A 23,723-nucleotide genomic window follows, 5' to 3' on the forward strand; every position below is an offset into this window, starting at 1 on the left:
GACTGTGATGTCATGCTTTGTAGTATTTGTCACCAAAATTTCCACCTTGCAGCTTGATCCTGGTTTGAGGCAGACCAATCCTTCACCTAGACACAGTCCATCGGGGAGTTCACAGTAGTCGGGCTGAAAGTGCACTTCAGTTGGGGATTGGATGGGTATCGCAGCTCTCACTCTGCAGGTCATCAATATTGAAGCTTGCTTAGGGATTGTTGTGAAGCCCTTAGGATGTTTCACCACACCCAGTTCATCTTCTTCTTCTACACTGTGTAGTAGACTTACGACCGAGTCGACGATGGCTGGGCTGGAGTCAAAAGCATCATGGAAAGTGTCGGTTCCCTGCTTGGTGTCGATGTAGGGGGGTTGTCGTACCATCTCACTGATTACATTGAATCCAATAATTGGCTCACTGAGAGGGTCTTGTGTAACCAATATTGGAATATCAATGACAGGAGCCTTCTCTTTGTTTTCCATTGAAAAGCTGACTTTCATCCATCCCAGGAAGGGGATTTCTTGGCCATTTGCTGCCTTGAGCTGCAAATTCTGCCCTTCCATCAATTCAGCAATGGGTTGGATGACCTCGTCTGGCAGATTCCTGTCCTTCCATGCACGGGAGACAATAGACACCTGGGCTCCGGTGTCCCAAAGAGCACTGGTCGACACACCATTGACTCGACATCTCACCATGCACTTTTCTCCGATGAGATTTACTAGTCTCCTATAGTGTCTTCCAATCAGGCCAACTCCTACATGGGAATACTTGAAAGTAGATGAATTTCTCTCTGCTAGCGATGACTTGGGATTGTTGGGTTTATTCTGGTTGTGGATTGGCTGGGGTGTTCGTGTTTCCTTATGAGAGTTTCTCCTTACTGTGCGTGCGGGTTGGGACTTTGGTTCGCCAAAGGTTGCCGGTCGTCCCTCCTTGGCAACCCTGTCGCGTTTCCCGTCTGGTACCGCGCTCTGCAGCCCCGAAGAAAATGGTCTCCACTGCCACAATGGAAGCAATGGGCACACTCTGTGCCCTTGCCCTGCTGTCGACACGCTTGGCATCCCCAGTCAGGCCTTCTTCCTCTGGCTGGTTGTCTATTCTGCTGAGCTGTCGGGCGGTTTTGGTTGCCAGCCTTCAGGCTTGCTAACTCGGCTCGGATGTCCTGCAGTTGTTTCTGAAGGCTGCTCATTTCTGGTTCTATCTTGTTTACTTTTGTCTTAGTCGTTTTCTGTTTACCTTTTCTTTCAGTCTCATTAGTTTCCGAGGCTTGAAGATGTCGGAACAAGGCCTCATCCGACACTCCAGGATCACTTAGGAGTGGTCGCATGTCCATCCTGATATTATCGTTCTGAAATCCGGTTGTCAGGGAATGCAAGAACATTTGCTGTACAAGAGCTGGGTCGTACCGAAGATTTGTTCCTGCTTTCTCCGAGGCTTGCAAAACCTTTTGTCGCAAGTCCAGCATCCGAAGGAGGAAGTCGTGGGCTGTTTCGTTCCCTCCCTGGGCTGCTGCAGACAGTTCTTTGTACCAGGTGGTAGCATCTCCTTCCCTGAAGTGGGCCTTTAGAATGTCCCGCAGTGTAGATAGTGTGAGATCAGCTTTACTCTCCAGATAACTTCGTAACCTCATCCCTGGGTTGATAGCACGAAGGACACCCTCAACGATCTCAGCCTCTGGATAGCCCTTGGTTTGTGCCATCTCAAGCTGCCTGTTTAGGTTCGCAAAAGTTATCTTATCTCTCTGATCAGGCTCACCTATCTGACCTATCACGCGGAACTCTCTCTTTATGAGCCCCTGGAGGTTGGAGAGGCTAATACTTTCCGTCATCTGTGGGACTGGATGGGGAACAGTAGGACTGTCGATCGGTGTTTTACTCCCAGCCGGTTGTGCAGGCTCCTCCTTAGTTTCCTCTCCTGCTATCTCTTTGATGTTGGCTCCGACCTGGCGCAGATATTCAAGTCCACCGTCCTCCATCTCCTCTACCTCCTCCCTGGCCAAGTACCTAGCAAAAAACCTAACACACCCCATCTTACCTTTCCCCCTTACCTTTTCCATATCTGTCGTGGGGATCTGCATCTTCTCGCCCAGTAAAAGGAATTGGTCCACGTCCAGTCCATGGAGGCCTTCCTGTACTGTCTGGCTGATGCTTTCTAGGCTCATGGTGAATGTTGGTGTCTCAAACAGGTACCTGGTCAGGGACGGTCTACAGGTTCAGTCAGTCCTGGGACGTCACATCTGCCCTTCTAGCTCTGTGGCAGGCGACGTCCTGGCAGGGTCGCCAAATGTAGCACCCGCGCCGAGGGGCGGCCGGGTGGGCTGTGATACTCAATCAACTTGACAAAAGAAGAAGGGAGGAGACACGTCTTAGTGGGTTGTATGGGCACAAGCAGCAATCAAAATGTGATCGTTTATTCATAATGATTCACTGTTATCCATTTGATAACTCTTTCTCACACTCTGTTATAATTATCACATGGATCGAGCATCAGCTCGTAGTAACATGATACCAACTCTTATAATAATTATTCTTTTTCACTGTTATATATACTACCCTGTGTATGTGTGGTCTTCTATAATAAAACTAATCAATCAAAACACACATACTTAACATAACTGATAACTAATTAATTAATAAAATGAATTAACATTACGGTTCTTCTGCAATAACACTTTGATCTATTCTAATCCAAATAAATGTAAAACATATCAATGCAATAATCTTTTAACCTGTCACTCCCAATAATAATCTAACAAACTATATATTATATTATATATACAAACTTAATTATGATGTTGCAAATTATGCATGAAACAGTTTCGATATTAATCTAACTCATTAACTCATTAACAACCAACAGAGTTAATAGATACTTTAACTATGAACCGACAGAATATTCATCAGGATTTATCAAACAACTTCTCTTTTAAAAATAACCATATTCTGTTAATAAATCTAGTAATCTAGTAAATAATGTGCAATGCTACTAAAAATGCTACTAAACAATCATACCAACAATAACTTCACCCAACACATCTTCTAGTACTCTGTTCTGTGAGTAGAATGGTATAAATTGTAAATGGACAGAAAATAAAATGGAAATGAAACTGAAATTATACCTTCTTTCGCATATTCATGTAAGGCACTGGACATGAGATATCAACATAGCTACACTCAATCTGATTTCATTTAATGCTTTACAAGGGATGTGCAGTTTCCTTGAAAAATGAGGAACCACACAAGTGAGAAAAGCACGGAAAACTGTAATCTTCTGCAGCAAATTCAAAGACAAAGAATTTGTAAACTTGTACCAGCAGGTCTACCTCATTCCTTGGTACAGTACTGAATAATTTATGTTTCAGACCCTGTATCCATAAACCACTTCTCTATTCTCATTTATAAAACCTTTAATACACTATATATACAGACATACATTCATTCTACTTAACTAAATGAAGAATGTTCCTTCATTCCAATCACACATCCAAATAATTATGTTAGAGACAAGTACAACATACTTAATTATATATCATATTACTGAACAATCTTAATGGGTCTATGTTTGTGAGACTAGCTTGTGGCTGGAGACAAGCTCTGCCAGAGTTTCTATCAGCCCCAGCTTATCCCTTAATTCTAGCTGGACGGCATCCACTATAAAGAACACCTAATTCACACCTTACATTAAGTGTGCCTCCTCTGTGAGGAGCATGCTGCTACCTCTGTTTTGTCTTAGCAAATGTGTTTACACAGACCAAAGATGCTGAATGCAAGGGGTAGGGGTATTAAGGTACTAATTTCTGCCCTCACTCTACCCTGTTGCACACACACACTTTGCTGGCTTTGTTCTCATCTACTGGGTAGTGAATGGAAGGTGGTGCAGGGGGAGCAGGCAAACAGATTAATCTGAATCAGGCTTTGTTTCCACTTCCTTTGCTATATAACTCCCCTGGCCTGTTCTCACAATATACACCAAGCATGTTCACATTGCTGTCTTATAGCTATTCCCAACACTTGTTAACTCTATGACTGTACTACATTCTAGAAACTACATATTGATCTCCAAACTAACAGGAACATAGATGAATATTTATATACATGGTTGTGTACAGAACATATAAATATATAGGCAAAATGGTATGAAACATATCATGAGAATGCACATATTATATTCATGTGTATTCTCCTACAAATCCTGATACCGACAAGTCTTCCCTTTTAAAATACCTTGTTTTAGATATTTTCCTCATTTAATACTTTAAACTTTAAAAGTCACTTATGATACAGATGGATCGAGTGAGCAGAGACATACTCAGAACAAGTTACCATGTATCAACTCACCCAAAATCTCTCTAACATAAGTTCTCTAACTTGATTATATCGCCTGTCATTCAAGCTGTAATTCATTATTACAAATTGACACAATCACACTTATAACTCACTTCTTTCACCACTTACTATATACAGTATATCATACATACAAGTAGAAATATAATTGAATATGGTGTATCAAGAAGTTTCTTACCTTGACAAAAGAAGAAGGGAGGAGACACGTCTTAGTGGGTTGTATGGGCACAAGCAGCAATCAAAATGTGATGGGTTAGCTGATGCTGTTTTGGCCACATGCTACCCTCTCCTTTGTTCTCGACTCTTCCACTCTTGTGTAGGGGTGAGAGAAGATCTCTCACAGAGGGATTATATGTTTCACATAGGACATAGCTTATATAACAAAAAAATGGGGGGGGGGGCATATTTTCCTGTGGGTTCTACATTTCATTTTATTCTTTTTTTTTTTTTTTTTTTTTTACAATAGCTAACGAACACAAAAGTACGCTTAATTCATTGATGGATAATCCAGCGCATGTGTATATTCCTTCTTTCGAAAGGAATTTATCGGTATTCTTGAATAAACTTCCTTTAAGAACATAAACAATCAATTGCTTTCCTCAGCTCTTTTCCAGGATTGTTTTGAATAACCATCGCTCTGTAAATACTCGAAAGAGCTACTATAGAATATTGGCTTTGCTCTCTGTATTCATCTTATTTTTAAGGGAAATTTGTGTCCATACATTATTAAAAGCTATATACATTTGCCTATGCTTTGAAGTCAAATTTGTGTTGAAAGTACGACGGATGCAACTTTTTCATGTATTTTAGAATGATATCTTTCTTTCAATGGCCGTTTATTATGCCTTTGCTTACAAATTTTGCTGTAACTTGATAATGCTTCAAAATATTCTTCACATATACCTGATGTCGTACACTTAATGCAGAAGGAAGGACATGCTTATTGAGCTTTTTGAAATTATGGGCTTTAGTTTTTTAGTTATTGACAACTAAATTCTGATTGGATAATACTGGTTGCCATGGCAACAGGGAAAACTTTTTTAACGAAAATCAATAAAAAAATTGTGTGTTTTTTTTTTATAGCATCTATAAGATTAAAAAAAACCAACAATGTTTGCAGCAGCAGGAGGCATTTTGGGGGTTACCAGTCACCTTTAGGCATCCGGTTACCATGGTAACCTGCACAATATTATAACTTACAATGAATCCCACTGTATGGATGACATCTCTAGCAACATGTACATATATAGTTTTATGCAGTTTTGATGAATTCTTCATGAAATAAATGCAAAAACTGTGTGAGTTTGTCGTTTTCAGTGCCCCAAATAGCGACAAGCGTTTACCGACCCTAGTCTTAATTTCTAGCCGTTTTTTCGTCTTTATTTCTCTGAGTTGCAGCTTGTGTATTATGCAGAAGCCCGCTGTATATATTGCGCTAAGTGGAGTGAGAGCACACACCCAGTGATTGCGATTCGGTCGTCACAATCACCGGGTATGCGCTCTCACTCGGCTTGCTTGAACTCTTGAAATAAAGACGAAATAAAAACGGCTAGAAACTACACTACACCGAACCCGGCTTGGCGTGAAAGTTAGTTTGCAGGCAAAACCCTTGTTTATCGAAGAAAAAAGTACATGCGCGCTAAGACTACTACGCGCAGCACTGGCACTGGCGCCTGTAGCAGTGCTAGTGGTGCCTGTAATAGTCTTGGCGTGCGCAGACTCTTTTACGTTTGTTCCAACAAATCATGATGAAAAGTGGCCAGTAAAATTCTACTGACACCACAATTTGGAACCACATACTACCTGGGGATGTTCATAGAGGTCCCATCTATCACCTTGTCTGGTCAAACCTTTTCTGCGGGGTGGGTTGAACGAACTCCCTAATTAAGCCTCTTACAGGAATTAGCGCCTTGACTATTAGGTGTGATTATCATCAATTACTTATGTGGAATATGTGATAGAAAGAAAGGAACCTGTTAGCTTTCATTCAATTAAAAAAAATAAACAACAACCCCCAAACCGTGATATTATGATTGTCATTATTTTAAGCCTATTCCTCGCAACTGCAATACATTTATTTGAGTAAGTGTGTACTAATGGCATTAGTGTAATTAATAGACATGAACAACCTTGAGCAACCTTACTGCAGTTGAGATTCTTTGGCTGCATGTGTACTAACAGAGGTCAGTGATAAAGTTGTACTGTGCACAGTTCGTTATGGGGATTCTCAAATATATCTGAGCTGGTCCAGCCTTTACACTGCATGGCATCCCCACGCTACCAATTCATAGGTGTTCAGTTTTCAACGTTGCAAAAGTCTGAAAATCATCCTGAAGTCTCATTTATCCTTGTCACTACAAACTGCAGGCATCCGGTGTGATCAGTGCGACAACAACTACTTTGGAAACCCCAACGAGCCGGGTGGTGCGTGCAACCTCTGCAACTGCAATGGCAACACCCTAACAAGCAATCCTGGCAACTGCGATGCCAACACAGGGCGTTGCCTACGATGTCTGTACAACACGGCAGGATTCAACTGCGAGACCTGTGCGCCTGGATTCTACGGTGATGCCATCCAACGAACCTGCAGAGGTAACCATTGGTCATTTTAATGGTGATGGTTTGGTCAATAATGATTTCCTATTTAATCAAGAAATTAATATTTTGGTTGCATTCTCACTCATGACAGGTGAGTTAGTTTGCTGAAATCATGAAAGAGGGATTGTATTGTTTTCAAGTTCAGTTAGACCATGCATTTTTCTACTCTGACAAGTATGGTATGTAGCCAGCTTTGACTGAAAGTCTTGAATACACCTTTTTCTCTGTGGCTTGTCTGCTCGCCAATATGATAACAGTGTCCACCAGACTGAACATAGCAATCTGGCAAAACCCAATGATTTAATGTAACACTTATTGTAAGTAAAACTACATGTATATCTGTTTTGAAGTTATAATTATTTACGCTGTACTATTAGTTCCATTCTCTGTTCACCTATGTTCTCTCTTTTTACATTGGTCTTGTCACTCCCCACAGATTGTGAATGTAACATTCTCGGCACTGACCGCAGCATCTGTGACCTGGACAACAACTGTGGTGTTTGCGACGCTGTGACTGGACAGTGCCCCTGTCTCCCCAATGTCCTTGGACAGAGATGTGACCAGTGTGCTCCCAACCACTGGAAGCTTGCCAGTGGGACGGGCTGTGAGGCATGCAACTGCTGCTCATATGGTTCCTATTCCCCACGTTGTGATGAGGTAAATGTTCTCACTAATGTGTGTGTTTTATGTAGTTGGAAACTGTGTCCATATGTAAGTTATTTTTTCAGGATATTCCCCTACTAGGCGAGTCAACTTCATTCATCACTACTCGGGAGAGCACACCAACAATCAACAACTACTGAGTGAAAAGATGATTGAAATATTTTGTCTTATGGAAAAGATTAGGAACTAGTGGTGACTGTTTTCCAAGTTTTGGCAAGTTTTATGTGTTTTGTGGAGAAAATCATTCTCCTCACTGTGAGAGATATATGGGGATGGTCGTGCTGTTGCGATGAATAGTTGAAGTTTTATTCTGGTATACTTGCAGTCTCTAAAGATTTGTGTACAGTCATCTTTTATAGAAACGCATCACCTTCAAGATGACAGGCACTCAGTTCACCCCTAACATCAGCCATCCCAAAACACATCGGGAGTTGGAGTCATGCTGAGGGCTTGTCCAAGCAAAACAACTCCAAAGCTCCATCACATCATCATGTGCCTCACTTTTTCATGGTTCGGATTATACACCATGCACATACTAGGCTCCTTCAATACTCTTTGTAGACAAATTGCAGTCCCAGCGCAATATAGCTTGCATTTTATGCTCTGAATAAGATTTGTCCTTCCTTGTACAAGCTTTAACCATTCCTGTATAAAAGTAGGAGATAATTTTAGGGCAAACCTATGATTGTGCTTTCAGTACACTGGTCAGTGTTCCTGTCTACCAGGCTTTGGTGGAAAAGAGTGCTGTGACTGCGAGGCTAACTACTGGGGTGACCCACGTGTCGGTTGCACAGGTATGTTTCTGTAGCAGGCCATCAAAATTTCATAGTTTTGTATCCCTGACATGATGTGGTTGTCAATGAAATGTTCACTCAGTTTAGTTGTCTTTGTTTTGATTTCTATATCTGTTGTATATGCTTACCTTTATATATGTATGTATGTATATGTATATATATATATACATATATATATTTATATATATATATATATATATATATATATATATATATATATATATATATATATATATATATATATATATAGATATAGATATATGTATGTATATATATTCATTTTTTTTTTTTTTGATATTACAGCCTAGATGCATTTCATATCTTGCTGTGTTTATATTTGTCTGCTTCAATATTCAAATTCCTGAGCACTGTCACTTGCAGTTCTCTGTTAATATTTTTCCTGGTTGTTTTTGCAAATGTACTTTATATGTGTCCACATTAGGGCTTTTTCACCCAGTCTAGCATATAAGATGGGCATATCCCATTGTACTTTCCATTCTGAAATGATTTCAGTTATTTTCATTTTAATATCAAAGCATAATTGTCTGTGCTCTGAAAATGCCAGTTTTTAAAAAAAGAAATGCAACAGCAAATGTTTGAAAGCTTGTATATATTTCTATCGTGTGAAATATGCTGTAATAAAAATCAAAGCTCATAGTTTATTACACCTGTGTTGATGTGGTAAGCAGTAAATTTAATTGTTATATGTCTGCTCTCGCAGAGTGTGACTGCGACGCACAGGGATCGGCCACTTCCCAATGTGAGCGGGCCACGGGCCAGTGTGTCTGTCTGCCCGGAGTTACTGGCTACCGCTGCGACCAGTGTGCCCGTGGCACGACGGGAGAGCTGCCCCGCTGTGAGCCCTGTGGGGAGTGCTTCGATGACTGGGACAGGACAGTCCAAAATCTCAGGAGTGAGTCAACTTTCTCATATGATTATGCCTAGCTCTGGTATTGGACATGATTTCAAGTTTTTCGCTCTATTTCTGCTTGTGATTTGTGTGTCTATTTCTGTATACATGTTTTTTTGTGAAAAAAATGAGTCATTTAACCTCAAATCACATTCTTTGATACCACCTCATTAGTTATTGGTATACAAATTTTGCACATTACCGAGGGCATTTTAGTGAGAATCATCTACCCAATAGTAGTTTAGAGCAATGTGTGTTGGACTGTGCAAAAGTTAAGGAGGGTGGATATATTCATTAATGACCAACCAAGTAATATGCATTATTTGTTTTATGAAATGGTAGTATTCAGTTCTTGTGACATTCCTAAGCCAGTATGTACCAGCTCCAACCTAACTGATCTGCACACAGAAATGAATGCAATGCTTTTGTAATGCACAGGCAATGTAACTGCATGGGTGCAGATGAGTGGCAGTTAGTATCGGTCATTAGTATACTAGCACCCAGTGAAGAGTAAAGCAAGTAAAATAAAAGAGTGTTTGTGGTCATGTAGTAGCTCTCAGCTAGTCATTTTATTTATCATTATTCTTATTAGGATCCATATCACTATTCTGTGATAGGTTTAGCACATATGACTACAGACTACTTCACTTCACAGTCATCCAGTGTACACTTGTAGACAAACTAAAGCCAGGATGTGTGTATTTGGCTATGTTGGACTAGAAAAAAAAAAGAAGCTTAATTACAGTGTAGATCACATTGTTTATCCTTTTTTTTTCTGTTGTAGATCAAACTGACTCTCTCATCGAGCTCGCTCGCAAGATCAAAGTCAATGGATCGACCAGTGCTTATGATGAGGAATTTGAACGCCTGGAAGCCAGGGTAATGTATGCAGAAACCCTCATTGGAATGCCGTCGGTTACAGAGGACGACGTCGACAACATTCAGAGGGAACTCGATGACATCAGGTAAAGGATACAGACTTAACTGTCATTCCTTTGATCAAGGTGCTACAAAGTAACTGCTTTCTTAGAAGTGGTGAAATTTCACACAGTTGTGTCCACAGATTTGTGTCCACACTGTCCTTTACCAAATCACCGAGCAAACCAATTTCCTTATTGACTGATGAAAATTCTTCTCATTCACCCAGTCAAAGCACAAGATCAATAATTAGTTGAATAAAAAAAAACTGGAAAACAAATTCACTGTTGCGACGTTTCGCCAATTATCAATTGGCTTCTTCGGGCGAATGATGCTCCTGATGATGGAATGGCCCTTAAATAGTGAGAGATTGTGCAGAGCACACTGGCAGTATACATACACATCAACTCTAGCAAACACTCTGTAAACACCAATGAGGTGATCATCCTGGATAGAGAATCCAAATGGTTTGAGAGGGGCGTTAAGGAAGCCATCTGGGAACGAGTGGAGAGACCCACACTTAACAAGAAATGAGGTCTCCGTCCGTTTCAATTTATCACACACATGGGACCGGGCCGTTCGCAAGATCCCAAGCCGTCTTTCGCTCTGCACAATCTCGCACTATTTAAGGGCCATTCCATTATCGCGAGCATCATTTGCCCAAAGAAGCCAATTAGTAATTGGCGAAACGTCGCAACAGTGAGTTTGTTTTCCAGTTTTTGGATTCAACTAATTATTGATCCAATTTCATTATTATTCCTAGACTTTTTTAATGATCTGCTCTGTGGCCTTCATTTTTAAAGAATACTTTTATTCCATCTTATAGGTTTGGCTAGTGATAAAATGTCAGCAGGATTTCCATTATATTCATGCATGATGTTTGTCAGTGGGACATACATGTAGCCAGGGGCTGTCTCCATCATGTATAAGTGGGCTCGTAATCATTGATGCTTACCATCACTTGCAGGGCAACTCTTAATGATTATGCCAACAAGATACGCACCCTGGACGGCGACCAGACCCGCACCCGCGGCCAAATCAATCGCGCCCACCGCGCGCTGGACGAGCTCGAGAGGGAATCTCAGGAACTCCGCGCAGATGCTGAGAGACTGGAGAATGAGATATTTGATTTGGAGGCAGCAAATGTGGAGGGTGCGTCACTTCTTTATATCGTAAAGAATAAATGATTGTATGCACAACCTCCGACCATTGCCAAAATGTCATTTCAGAATACAGTAGTCATTCAGTCAGTGAGCTGTTGATAATTGTAGACAGGATGACAGATGTAAATGTCAAGTGCTACATTGCCTCAATGACTATTAAAAAAAAAAAAATATCATGCAGTGCAAGCTTTCTTTTTAGCTTTAAAGGTCCAGTTTACCTTTTCGGAGCAGTGATTTCAAAAATGTTCAAGATATCCCCTTTAATGCATATGTGTAAGTCTCTTGTATCACAAAACATCCTGCCATATAAAATTTTCGAAATAAAGCCTAAATATAAGGAGATATCTGTATTTTTTCAATAAACCATAACTATAGACGGTTTAGTCTTGAAGCATTCTTATCATAACTATTGTTCACATTTTGTGTATTTAACAGTACTTAGCATCAATTATATGGATTCAAATTTTTACAGTGGTTGTTTCTGTCCCTAACTCGCATTTTAGAACTACTTTAAAGCACTAATATTGGGTTTTTGTTTCATCTGCAAATGGTAAATTATGCCTTAAAGAGCAAATTCTATTTGTTTGTGATGGACCTTTCCTGCTTTACACAGGCAGAGTTGAATCCTGTTTGTTTTATATGAGGAAAACCCCTCTCAATACCACATGGACTACTTTGATAGTAAGTAATGGTGGATGGCATGTTTATAGGACACGCACTGAAGTATCAGTGAACTGAAGGCACTCTAAAACAAGAAACGTTCATGACTAGAAACTTCCGCAAATTGGAGCTGACAGCCTTTATAGCGAATCACCACTGGCATACAAGGCATTGTATAAATGAATACTTTCATAAATCTTGGCTCATTTTGAAATCATACAAAAGTTTCCTGCTCATGCAAATTACCTGGTTTTACAGTGCATGTCCACTAGATAGCAGTTACCTTAGTTCCATCTCCGTCCCCCACCCAGGTGCCTTCAACAGCATCCTGCAGAGCCAGAACAGGTCACGTGAGGCCCAGAGCCAGGCGGACGCGGCTGACGGTGTGGTGGACCAATCAGAAGCTATCCGGCAGCAGGTGGAGGACCTGATTGGCCAGCGCAATGCGGCGCTGCAGCAGGAACGCGATGCCTACCTCAACAGACTGGACAATGTGGAAAATCAGCTCCTGGGGCTAGAGGGCCAACTGGCTACCATCAATGAGCAGGTGACATAGATATTAAGATAATTTCCTTTTCTCTTCACATTCCCACTCGAGAGCTTAAGGCATTCATCACCAAATCCACTTTTTGAAACTTCATAGCTCCAGAGGTTCACAAGTTCCAAAAGCTCACCTGTATACAAAGATGGTAATGCTCCAAAACTTCATGTGATACCAAGAAACATCTTTTTTAAAGGAATATTATACTGTGCTAGCAGTTTAGAAGAATCAGGGGTGTAAGGCCACAGGTTAAGGTCAGACGTCTTAAGAAAATAAGTTGAAATGCCAATCCTGGCCATGAATTCCACTAGGTAAGCTAGATATTAATATCATGAATTGTAGTGAATGAAAGAAAATGAGTGAAATAGGAAAAATAATGGTAATAATTAAAAGAGCAAAAAAAAAAAAATATTTCCTTTCTGCATAGAGGGTTCAAAGGTCAATTAAGATGTGGGCCTCATGCATAATATCAAGAGCCACATTGTGCATTATTTATTTGGTCATGAATAGACTCACTACCATGCATTATTAATATTGTTTATTACACTGATGAGTGGGCGAGTGATGCTGACCCCTCATGGTCTGACCAAGGTGACCAGCAGTAGTCAACAAATGGTATCAACCAGGCACATTGTGCCATATTCTTGAATGAATGAATGAATGAAACTCTGGTGAAGCAGTATGGGAAACATTGCACAAGGCTTTACCATAATTGGACGGTCAAGGGGTAAATACTATAATGTATGTGTAGGCATGCTCTTTCACTCTCACTCTCTGTCCATCCTGCCAGGTGTGTGGTTCCCCAGGGGACTCCTGTGATATCTGTGGAGGGGCTGGCTGCGGACAGTGTGGTGGACTGAGCTGTGATGGCGCTGTGCAGAAGGCGGAGGAGGCCCTCAGGAGGGCGTCAGAGGCAGATGGAAAGCTGGACAACAAGAAGGAAGAGGCCGACAGCTTGCTGGAAGAGGTACAAAGTTCAATTGCAAATGTAGTCCTTCTCTGCCTGCAGAACTGTCAACTTTTGCTTTAAAGATAGGCCATCCCTTTTGCATTCCTTCCCAAATAGCACAGAACATGATATATTCCACCAGAATGAGCAGATTATTGGAAAGCTGCCATAACATTTCTGTGAAATTTGAAGGTTGTTAGCTGTTAAAATTCAAATAATGCACCAAATGCTCACCGTAACGTATTCTGTGTACTAGGCACAGCTGCATACATTAATCCTCCTGTGATTGTAATACTTCGAACAAAAGATATGCATGTTAAAGCTGTCAGAAAGCAAGAATTCACTAGTATCTTTTACTTTGTTATTTATGGCAAATAACAACACACCACTTACATGAACTACATAAGTGCATCATACAGGTCTGTAAAACTAGACTAGTAGTTTAGATTTGAAATTATTTCGTAGTACGAAAAAATTATTCCAGTGTTAATGGTCAATTTAACTCAACAAATAAAGACCCTCTTGAGTTCAAAATTTACAGGAGGTTTCCAAATAGTGTTTTCTTCAATACCTAAGTGTTCTCTCCAAATTTTCAAAAATTTGCATGAAAATGGGATGGTCTGTCTTTAATATGTAGATTTATGCATGATGAATGTGTAAAAGAACACTATAATAACACAATTTCAGTCATGTAACAATGAAAAGGTAAAATACTGTAAAAGGGGATATTTTCGCACAACTAATTTTTCGTGCATTGCGCGGTAAGAAGAGTTATGCATGTTTTTGATTCCGCGGAATCCAGACAGTAGGTACGGGAATATATGGCAAGCAATAATGTTCGTTTGCTTTTAATTTTGTGCTAGTATCTGATTGCGCGAAATGCGCGAAAATTTCAACATTATGACAGTCTCAAAGCATACATGATCTTGGTTGCTACAATGTGCCACCAATTTTTTAATAATCAACAAATTGGGCCAGGCATTATCCACCGATCTTCTGTGCTGGAGTGCATTGCATGCATCCTGTTAGAAAATATGACTGCTCAGTCACAATCGATCATCACGAGTCATCATGAGTAAATGGGGAGTTCACTTCAGGAATGAAGGTCATATGCATGTGATCAAAACGTCATTACACTTTTGATATCAAAATACTCCAAAACATAAACCATTTTTCAAAAGTGTCATACTGCAGCATGAACAAGACAATACATTTCACATCATTACCATCGGAGCCAAAATTACAGCAGCCTTCACCTCCCAACTTTACTCAAAATGTAATATGACATTATAAACACTTATGAATACAAAAAGCACAAATTTGCGGAGTACAGTGTATGTGAGTAAATTGTAAAAACATACATATGTTGCAAGTTGCGTAGCGTATTTTCATATTTTCTTTTTTTCTCTATTTTGATGAAATAATGTGAATATCAATCAGAGTGTGCAGCATACCTGAATGACTTCTTATGTCTTCATGAATTTATAGATATTATACACAGTGAAGCAAGGATGCAGACTGCTGTTTTTTCTGGACCATAAGCATTTTCACTGACTCTTCATCTGTGTACGAATGAAGTGATTACTCTGAGGAGCACTTTGCAGGGTGCAGAAAATTCCATCTTTCATGCAACCTTGTATCACTTTGATCAGTGAACTGTGGTGGAAGGAGGAAATTAAAAAACAAAACAAAAACAGAACAATAATAATTTCTTTACATGTATATTGAGCTTGCCTTGTCAGTGTTGTCAGAGTGGTAAATTATCCCAACTCCTGCTGACTGTAGTAAATGGTGTCCTCTCCAGATGATGCAAGCCAAGGACCAGACTGGTGCTGCCCTGGACGATGCCCAGAGGGCGTATGATGCTGCCCTCATGGCCAAGCAGGAGGCCGAGGGAGGCCAGACCGACCTCAAGGACCTCATCAACAACATCACCTACTTCCTGGGGCGGGCCAGGGCGGAGCCCGACAGCGTTCGTCTCCTTGTCAACCAGACACTCAACACCAAGATATCCCTCTCTCCTGAGGAAATTGCAAGTGAGTGGTGTTTGAGTTGGCTACCGGCAGTAAGATATGATATCAACTTTAAAATTTGCCGTTTCCCTGATTGTACATGAGACAGTACATGACCATGTAATAATAATAATGATAATGGTAATGATGATGATACTACTACCACTACTACTACTACTACTACTACTACCACTACTACTGCTAGTATTAATAATTATTAATGATAATGATGAGAATAACAATACATGAATAAATAAATAGTGCTTTAGCTGTTTATGATATCATCTGTTTTGATGTCAATGTTATCTGGGGCACATTATCTTAAATAGGGCCCTTTTTTTATAAACACCAACAACCATATGAGGCACCTTGCAAAATGAAGTAGCAGAAGTGAGATATGACATCATCTTTCAAATTTGAATTTCACTGATTCTGACTGAAGGCGACTCCATGCAAAATGAACTATCTCTTCCATATCCTCACAAGAGAATACTAGAATGCATTCTGCCCTCATTTAGACGTGTGAATAATTTCAGCCCTGTATCCTTACCTGCTAAGTCGAATTCCAAAAACCTGACATCCGATACAATTTGCCTGCTAATTTTGAAATCACAGATATGGCTTTACAGTGCTTCTCGAATAACTTTAAACCAGCTGTTGGCTCTCGTGTGTCTGAAATGCTGTAAATGTTAATGGCAGGTTGAAAAAAAAGGCAACTGATTGGTGCTAACATTATCAAGTATATGGTTATAGAGAAAAAGAAAAGAATATCAAGACTCAGTAGAATTGTTAATTTGACATGATTCCTGGTCAAAAATCATCTTTTTTGATTAACCTTTCACGACTGTCAGATTGTGTGTGAAATGTCTGACCCTTCTCAGAGCACAACAAGAACAATAGCAAAACGATCTGCAAAAAAGACATTCCTTCTGCCAATCAGATGACAATAGTTGAAGTCCATGACTGTGTGTTTTTTTCTTGTTGTCTTTATTTTTATTCCTCAAGAGGATGGACCCTACATGTGTCCTAAAAGCTTTTCTCATCTCCACAAGGTCTCCTTGGTGTTTTTGTTGTTTATCAAATTCATATGATGATCGTTATCACTTGCTGTCTCTTCAGACCTGTCTCGACAAATCGAGGAAATCATCAGAACTTTGCTGAACATTGACGAGATCATCAATGCTACGCGTGATGACCTCCAAAGGGTCAACGACCTCAAGGACCGTGCTGACCGGGCCAGGTAAGACTAGATGGTGTGACTACCTACCCTCTGATAGGCAGACATCTGTTTTCAATAGGAAAGATAACAGCGTAATGAATATTGAAGTTGTCAATTTGGGGGGTGTCTAGTGAATCAAAAATGCTTTAAATTTTTCAAGGGAGATTATGCAAATAGAAATGTGCCTAACTTTATCACTCTTTGGATAGAATCTTATGGGCATTTTGGATATCCATTGATATCTTGTAAGGTTTATTTATTTTTGTTATATTATTATTTTTTATTATTGTTGTTGTTGTTGTTGTTGTTGTCATTGTTGTTATTATTATTATTATTATTATTATTATTATTATTATTATTACCATCATTATTATTGTCATTATTATTATTATTATCATTGTTATTATTATTGTTGTTATTATTATTGTTATTATGATTATTTGTCTTGCTGCAGGGCATTTGCTGAATCAGTGCTAGATTCGGCAGAAAGTGTGTCCAGAGCCCTACAACAAGCCGAGGATGCCCAGGACACTGCTGGTCAGGCCATTGATGCGGCCAAGCAGGACATCAGAGAGGCAGATGAGGCTTTGGTGCAGGTAAGTCACTTTTATCACATGCATGGTGAGAAAGGCCACTTGCATAGTGATTAAGTTTGATTCAACATGGCTAACATTACTGTAGTCATTTAATATGAAGGCGATGATCAGCTTTGCAAGTGTACAGTGACATGCAGACAAAATATAGAATGGCCTAGCTTTAAAAATGACCATTTTTCAGCCTTTTTTCCAAGACTTTTTTTCCATTTGTGCATCAGCTTATTTTTCTATTTTGACATACTGTACATGAAGGGCCCACATTCTACAAAAACTTTGTCTTTTTAGTGGGTCCCTCCATTTTTTGAAGTTTGCGCAGTGTTGTTTTGTCTTTATCACTTAAATTCTCATGACAACGTATTATTACTACAAGGATTATTACCACAAGGTTCCACAATTATATTCTTCTCAGTTTACTTGTTTTGCTTATGCAACCTTTATTCTCTCTTACAAAAAAAAGTGAAATATCTATGTTATTTTTGAAAAATTAGATAAAATTTGAATTGAATCGCATGAATTGAAAAGTGTTAATCTTATGCTAGTCACAATGTTGTGGATAACTTAGTGAAGAAAAGCAACATTTTTTTTTTCATCCTGTGACATACGACTTGAGTGTATTATTAATGTCTGTGTTGGATGTGATGTGTGAATTGAATTGAAATTGTTATTGGTAAGAAGCGGAGTGTCTTTGTACTGTCTTCCTGTAAAGAGAAGAGTAGATTTGTTTACATTTCACATGTGGAAGTGGATGATCACCACAAGTTATATAAAAAAATCTTCCCTCTGGGCTAAGTGGGTTAATGTTCATGTTGTTAGAGTTGAGATGAATACCTCCAAAGCCGTGTTTTCTGTGGAGCAAAGCAACAAATTACTTTTCAGTAGATGCACCAGCATAGAAGTCTGCCTCATTGTGTATTTTTCCAAGTAAGAAAAGAGTGCGTGAAGAAAAAATAGAAAGTGGACTCCACATCATTCTAATGTATAGTAGTGCACTGTCATTATAAAGGACACTGTTATAACAAAATTCTTGTTACAACCAAGTTAAAATTCAAGTCCGCAGGTTATTATCCATATATCTTTTTCACGCTTCATTTGTTTGGTTAAAACAAAATTTTGATATGATGAAAGAAAATTGCCAGTTCCAAGGACTTCGTTATTAATCCAGGGCTGTACATTAACCCATTTTTTCAACTGATCCGACTTGTCTGTAGGACCAGTAGGTACGTGCACCAATTTTTCCATGCTTTACTGGTAAATTCCTGTTAAGTTACTTGTCTGACAGTGATTTTTACTGGCTAGGGAGCATCAGACCAGTGCCAGTGTGCAGCATTGATTAACGGTTGTCGACTGTATTCCCCTGTTCAGATCGAGTCTGAGGCAGATGACGCCATGGAGAAGTCGGAGAGCGCCCTCAACAAGATTGAGGATATGAGGCGGCAGCTTGGTGATGTGCAGATTAAGGTCACAGGCAACAGGGACAAGGTTCGGGAAGCCGTAAACTTGGCCCAGATGGCTGAACAACAAGCCCAGGAAGCTGCTCAGGTGAGAATTAAGGCTCCCATAAAACCTTCTAGCAGGGAATAAAAAGAGAACAAAATTGAATTACTCGACTTCAAAACTCCAACATGCATCACTTTAATGAAGGCAATAGTGTAACAGACTGTAGATAAAGGGAAGGGATGTCATGAGGCATGGTAAGAGCAAATAATAGTTCATTATCACGTGTATGATATCAACTTAAACATGTATAAGAAGTGGACCTATGGATGAAGATAAAGATGTTTTACAGATGACAGTCTGCTGCCCTCTGTAGTCTCATACATCAAAACCTGCTTGCCATAACAAGGGAAACATGGCCTCTATGGACGGGTTAACAGCCAAATTGATTTCATTATATTTTATGTATCAAGAAATACCATGTGCATGTGTTCCTTTGCACATATGAAAGTATTTAGGATGCTTGTAAATATCACAGAATTGGGCAAGTTAAAAAAATGTAGTGGGTACATCTGTTTGCTTCAATTTCAGTGAGCAGTTCAAGGGCTGCGCAGGTAGAACAAAAGACCATTATGTGAGATACAGAAAGTTTGGTTGAAATTATACCAACCAATTATTATGTTGACAGACAGATTAGAACCCACTGTCTGTGGCCACTGTTCACTGTGAAATAGTGCCCTCTGGAGATAGATTCGGTGGCTGCTGGCCATTTTATACTGGGGAAAGTTAGACGCAATGTCTGCAACACATATTCCTCATAAGGAAGTGTGAAGTGCATGGCAGCGACATAGTGTAGGATTTGTACAGGGTGTTTGTTTATTTTGTATTATGAAATTTACGTATCTAATTTCTGTAAAATATGTATACATGTATGTTTCTGTTCGAAATGGAAAAATAAATGAATGAATGAAAATTGAATGAATGAGTGGCCACGTAAAGCATCCTCTTTCCTGTCTGGCTGCTGTGAACTGCAGAACGTGGACGCCACGGAGGAGGAATTCAACCAGACGGCTGAGCTGGTCAAGCTGAAGGTCGCCGAGGTAGATGGTGCTCGTGACAGGGCCGCCACACTTCGTGACCAGGTGGCTGAATTGGAGCGGCAGATTACGAGGGATGTCAATGAACTTGAGGGTAAGATTGCTTAACTACACATATCAATCGTCTGTCTATGCAAGGAAGCCGCTTCTGCATTTGCAAAATAATGCCCCTTTTAAGAGATACATGAATGTTTAAAAACGTTAAGTATATAGTTGTATGAGCACATTTACATGGAAAAACAGCTGCTTGGAATGGTTTAGATGACTCCCATTTGTACACCTGTGCCATGGATGATTAATGGAGACATCTCTGTTTGTTCGTTTTTTTTCTTCTCAGTATTCCATATTGAACTGCTCTCTGTTTCGTTGACTCTGTAAAACTAGTCTCTGCTGATCCAGTGACCAAAATAACATTATGAGTTTTTGCTTGGTACATTGTATATGCCACAAAGAAACCACTCTTTACCCGAGATGTGTGGTAATTTTCCAGGCAAGAAACTGGATTGGTCATGGACATGGGTGATGCCAGTGGTATCTTTGTAGTACAGTACATTCCTGCTGTAACAATTCCTCGGGACCAGCGGTTCCTGTCATGATATTGATTTATTATTATTATTTTTTTGTTTTGTTATTGCCAAACAGTAAAGTATGCAAAGATATTTAGATGATAACTTTTGGACCTGAATTTATACTTCGTTGTAATAAGAATTTTATGATAAACATGTTAATTATATTGGGAGTACACTGTATAGAAAATAATGTAGTAAATTTTGAGTTGTAATTTTTCTTGACATAGATAATTCACATAGAGGAGGATATATTGTACCATATTTTGCTGATGATGTTTGTCTCAGAGATTCTCAAAAAATGAGGGAGGATGAATACGGATGAGTATCTAAAGGAAAAGTCTGTGAAAAGATGCATTCATTCTGTCTAGAGGGGGAGGGGAGGGGATATACAGATTCTTTTGAATTCATTTCAGTTCAATAGTTTGTTTATTTCCATCATCAAACAAAGGAAAGAAAAAGAAATGAAGAAAACATGATTCAAAGCGGTGCAAGTTCTCGATTTGTCTGTCATTCATCTGATAAGAACAGTTATTTTTTTTTTTTGTGGAATACAATATAAAGTATATGCACAAATGATGTCATTTAAAAAAAAAAAGAGAAACAGTGCACACTTTGTCTTGGTAACAAAAACAAGTGAGTAATCATAACGACGGAAAACAGTGTTCCACTATCCAGTAGCCAAGCTTGTAAGACGTGGAACACTGGAAACAAAAATACTTGGCGTCCTCTTCCGTTCCTTTGCAGAATTATATTTCTGCACCCTGACCTGAAGGAAATTTCTCATATTTTGAGACCATATCTTTTTGGTTAAATGTATAATATGTTTCTTTCTTCACTCTACAGGTCTGCAAAACACATTCAACACCAACGGCGTTACGCTGCAGAATCTGACGGGCGAAATCAATGCGCTGAATATGAAAATGATGGAGATTTTAGAAGATATACAAACCAAGGCTGTAGAGTACAGGACCTGTAAAGAACAGCCAGTTGCAGCTCCGTAATTAGATTTGCTCAAGAGGAATTTCCAGGTACCTTAGCAACAATCTCCACTAGAAAAGAGAGAGAGAAAGAAAAATGATAAAGAACAGAAGGATTGTCTGAAACAATTGGGGGTAGGTATTGTTTATAGTCACCAGAAATGTCTATGTAGATAGCGTATCTGTGAAAATCAATTTTACAAACGGGGGGTCTCTCAACGTGGACTCGAAATCTGACATGACACGACATACTTAACAGTATGCATCTGTGATCAGACATTACTCTTCAGGGGATTTTTTCAAGTGGCTATTAAGATTTAAAGAGTGTGAGGAACGATCAAGGAGCTGCATTCGGTTACTCTTTAAAGCACACGTTCAGAGATGCTGATGTGTATGGATGTTGGGATACCACCCAGTTCAACTCAATCTTTCAGAAGCTTTTAAAGTTGTTCTCACAATAGTCTGCTACTTTGTGTATTCCATGGTGCTTCACTCTTTAAGACATGCTTTAAGATAAGCATTCGGCTTTCAGCTGCCTAGTGTAAAGCTTCGTCCATCGGTTTTGTATTGAGGGCAGGTCCGTGGCACATATTTAAGTGTGCTATGCATTGCAGCTTGGTGCCTTTACCTTCCACAGACAACGTACTCATCATGTCTTATGGCAAGAGGCTAAGTTGTACAGTTTGCACTATTTTATACAAGACTTTGTATTTTTATATCAATCTGGCACTTCGCCATATTCGAATGTGATACAGCCTTACATGGTTAAGATTGTTGGCTGCGCATTCAGCTGTATAGGAATTCATGAAGCTTGGAACAACAATTTTTAAGGCTGTAAATTATTTCATGATGGTGCTGACTTCATAAGATTATATGCTTTTTTTTCTTCAATATGAAAAACTTTTTTCTTTTCATAAACAAGTGTTTTTTCACGCAACTCAGTGTGTCATGCACTGCAGAGATATTTAAGACTATTTAAAGCACATTCATTGCGAAGATGGTAATGATTATATGTTTGCTTCTTATGCTTGAGTTGAGATCAAATACTTGTTGATGACTTCCCCCGAGTATTATGTTCAGTTATTTGAAAATTAAGATGCATATTGAGCCAGACTACATAGAATCTGAGTCAAGCAGTTTTGTTTGATGGTTGTTAATTACTAGTACAGTTTTCTTTAAGTAGAAACCCACAAGTATTATATTAATGTTCTAATTTACTTCATCAAGCAGTTTAATAGTGTCCATGCATATCATAAATGAATGTTGCACTGCTATGTATACAATTTGACAAAATTTATTTAATCTGTAGGTAAATGCTACGTTCATTTGTCCATTTTTTTTTTTTTTGTATAGCTCTGTTTAATCCTCTTAGGAACACAATGACATCATGTTCAAAAAAGCCAGATGACTCTATTTGTACTTTTATGTATTATTTGGTATGAATATGATTGGGTGCTTCATAAGTTTTAATGTAGCTTTTGTTTACTTACTTGTTTATATTTGTGTTTTCTATTTATGTTTGAATTTAGCATGTAGGTTATCGATTTGACAGGTATTTTCTAGATGTCTCTTCCTGTGGTTTCCCATATACACCACAGAATACAAAGACACACTCACAGATTTATATGAAGAAGATTAAAGTGAGTTCAAGTAGAGGAGGAGGAAAAAAATAAACTCATTTTGCAAATCATATGATGCTCCAGTATTCAGGTGATGGTTCTTGAACCAAACTCCATAGATACATTGCTTCTCATGTGATAACTTTCAGTACAGCATCCTATTTCTTATCTGTTTGAGATATATATTAAAAAAAACACGTCATTGACGTCCTTGAAATATATCTATTTATACAATAATATTTGTACTGGTGGGTATGTACATTGTAATGTTGACCACGCCCCAGTAGTGCACAGTTTGTGCTTTGAAAAGGAAAACACACAGTGCAGCTCGCATTGTGTGTGATCAGATCATTTCAAATATACTGTGCTGCCACATTTGGCAAAGCTATTATGTCCAGTGAACACTTACAAACACTGTCCCAATAATTTTATTTATATATACCTGAGTTAATGAGGATATATACCATCATTTTAGTCCAAGGGATCATGTGTCTGCCATCCGTTACAATGGCAGAAATCTAGTCTGGGCTTTCATGTCTACATGTGGCAATTGTTCTATCTTGTCACCATTTTTTCTATATTCACTATGCAAAACTATATAACATAGCACTGTTTTTAACCCGTTTAACATGTGTACGTGGCGTATATTTTAATAAAAACAGTCCCCTCTTGTGT

The 23,723-nt window shown here is 39.1% G+C and overlaps 1 protein-coding gene across 1 annotated transcript in view; it reads left to right on the forward strand.

Moving 5' to 3' along the window:
• LOC140246293 (laminin subunit beta-1-like) overlaps positions 1–23,723 on the forward strand; it is a 79,096-nt gene extending 55,373 nt beyond the window's left edge. The window contains exons 17-30 of the mRNA XM_072325760.1: positions 6,697–6,921; positions 7,364–7,584; positions 8,288–8,384; positions 9,106–9,297; positions 10,079–10,259; positions 11,180–11,364; positions 12,347–12,582; positions 13,367–13,543; positions 15,330–15,561; positions 16,657–16,777; positions 17,211–17,352; positions 18,715–18,891; positions 19,821–19,977; positions 21,296–23,723. Of these exons, the coding sequence (XP_072181861.1) occupies positions 6,697–6,921; positions 7,364–7,584; positions 8,288–8,384; positions 9,106–9,297; positions 10,079–10,259; positions 11,180–11,364; positions 12,347–12,582; positions 13,367–13,543; positions 15,330–15,561; positions 16,657–16,777; positions 17,211–17,352; positions 18,715–18,891; positions 19,821–19,977; positions 21,296–21,453 (2,501 nt within the window). The 3' untranslated portion in view covers positions 21,454–23,723. The remainder of the gene's footprint in view (positions 1–6,696; positions 6,922–7,363; positions 7,585–8,287; positions 8,385–9,105; positions 9,298–10,078; positions 10,260–11,179; positions 11,365–12,346; positions 12,583–13,366; positions 13,544–15,329; positions 15,562–16,656; positions 16,778–17,210; positions 17,353–18,714; positions 18,892–19,820; positions 19,978–21,295) is intronic.

The sequence above is a fragment of the Diadema setosum genome, chromosome 2 (assembly GCF_964275005.1).
Source record: "Diadema setosum chromosome 2, eeDiaSeto1, whole genome shotgun sequence".
Classification (NCBI taxonomy): Eukaryota; Metazoa; Echinodermata; class Echinoidea; order Diadematoida; family Diadematidae; genus Diadema; species Diadema setosum.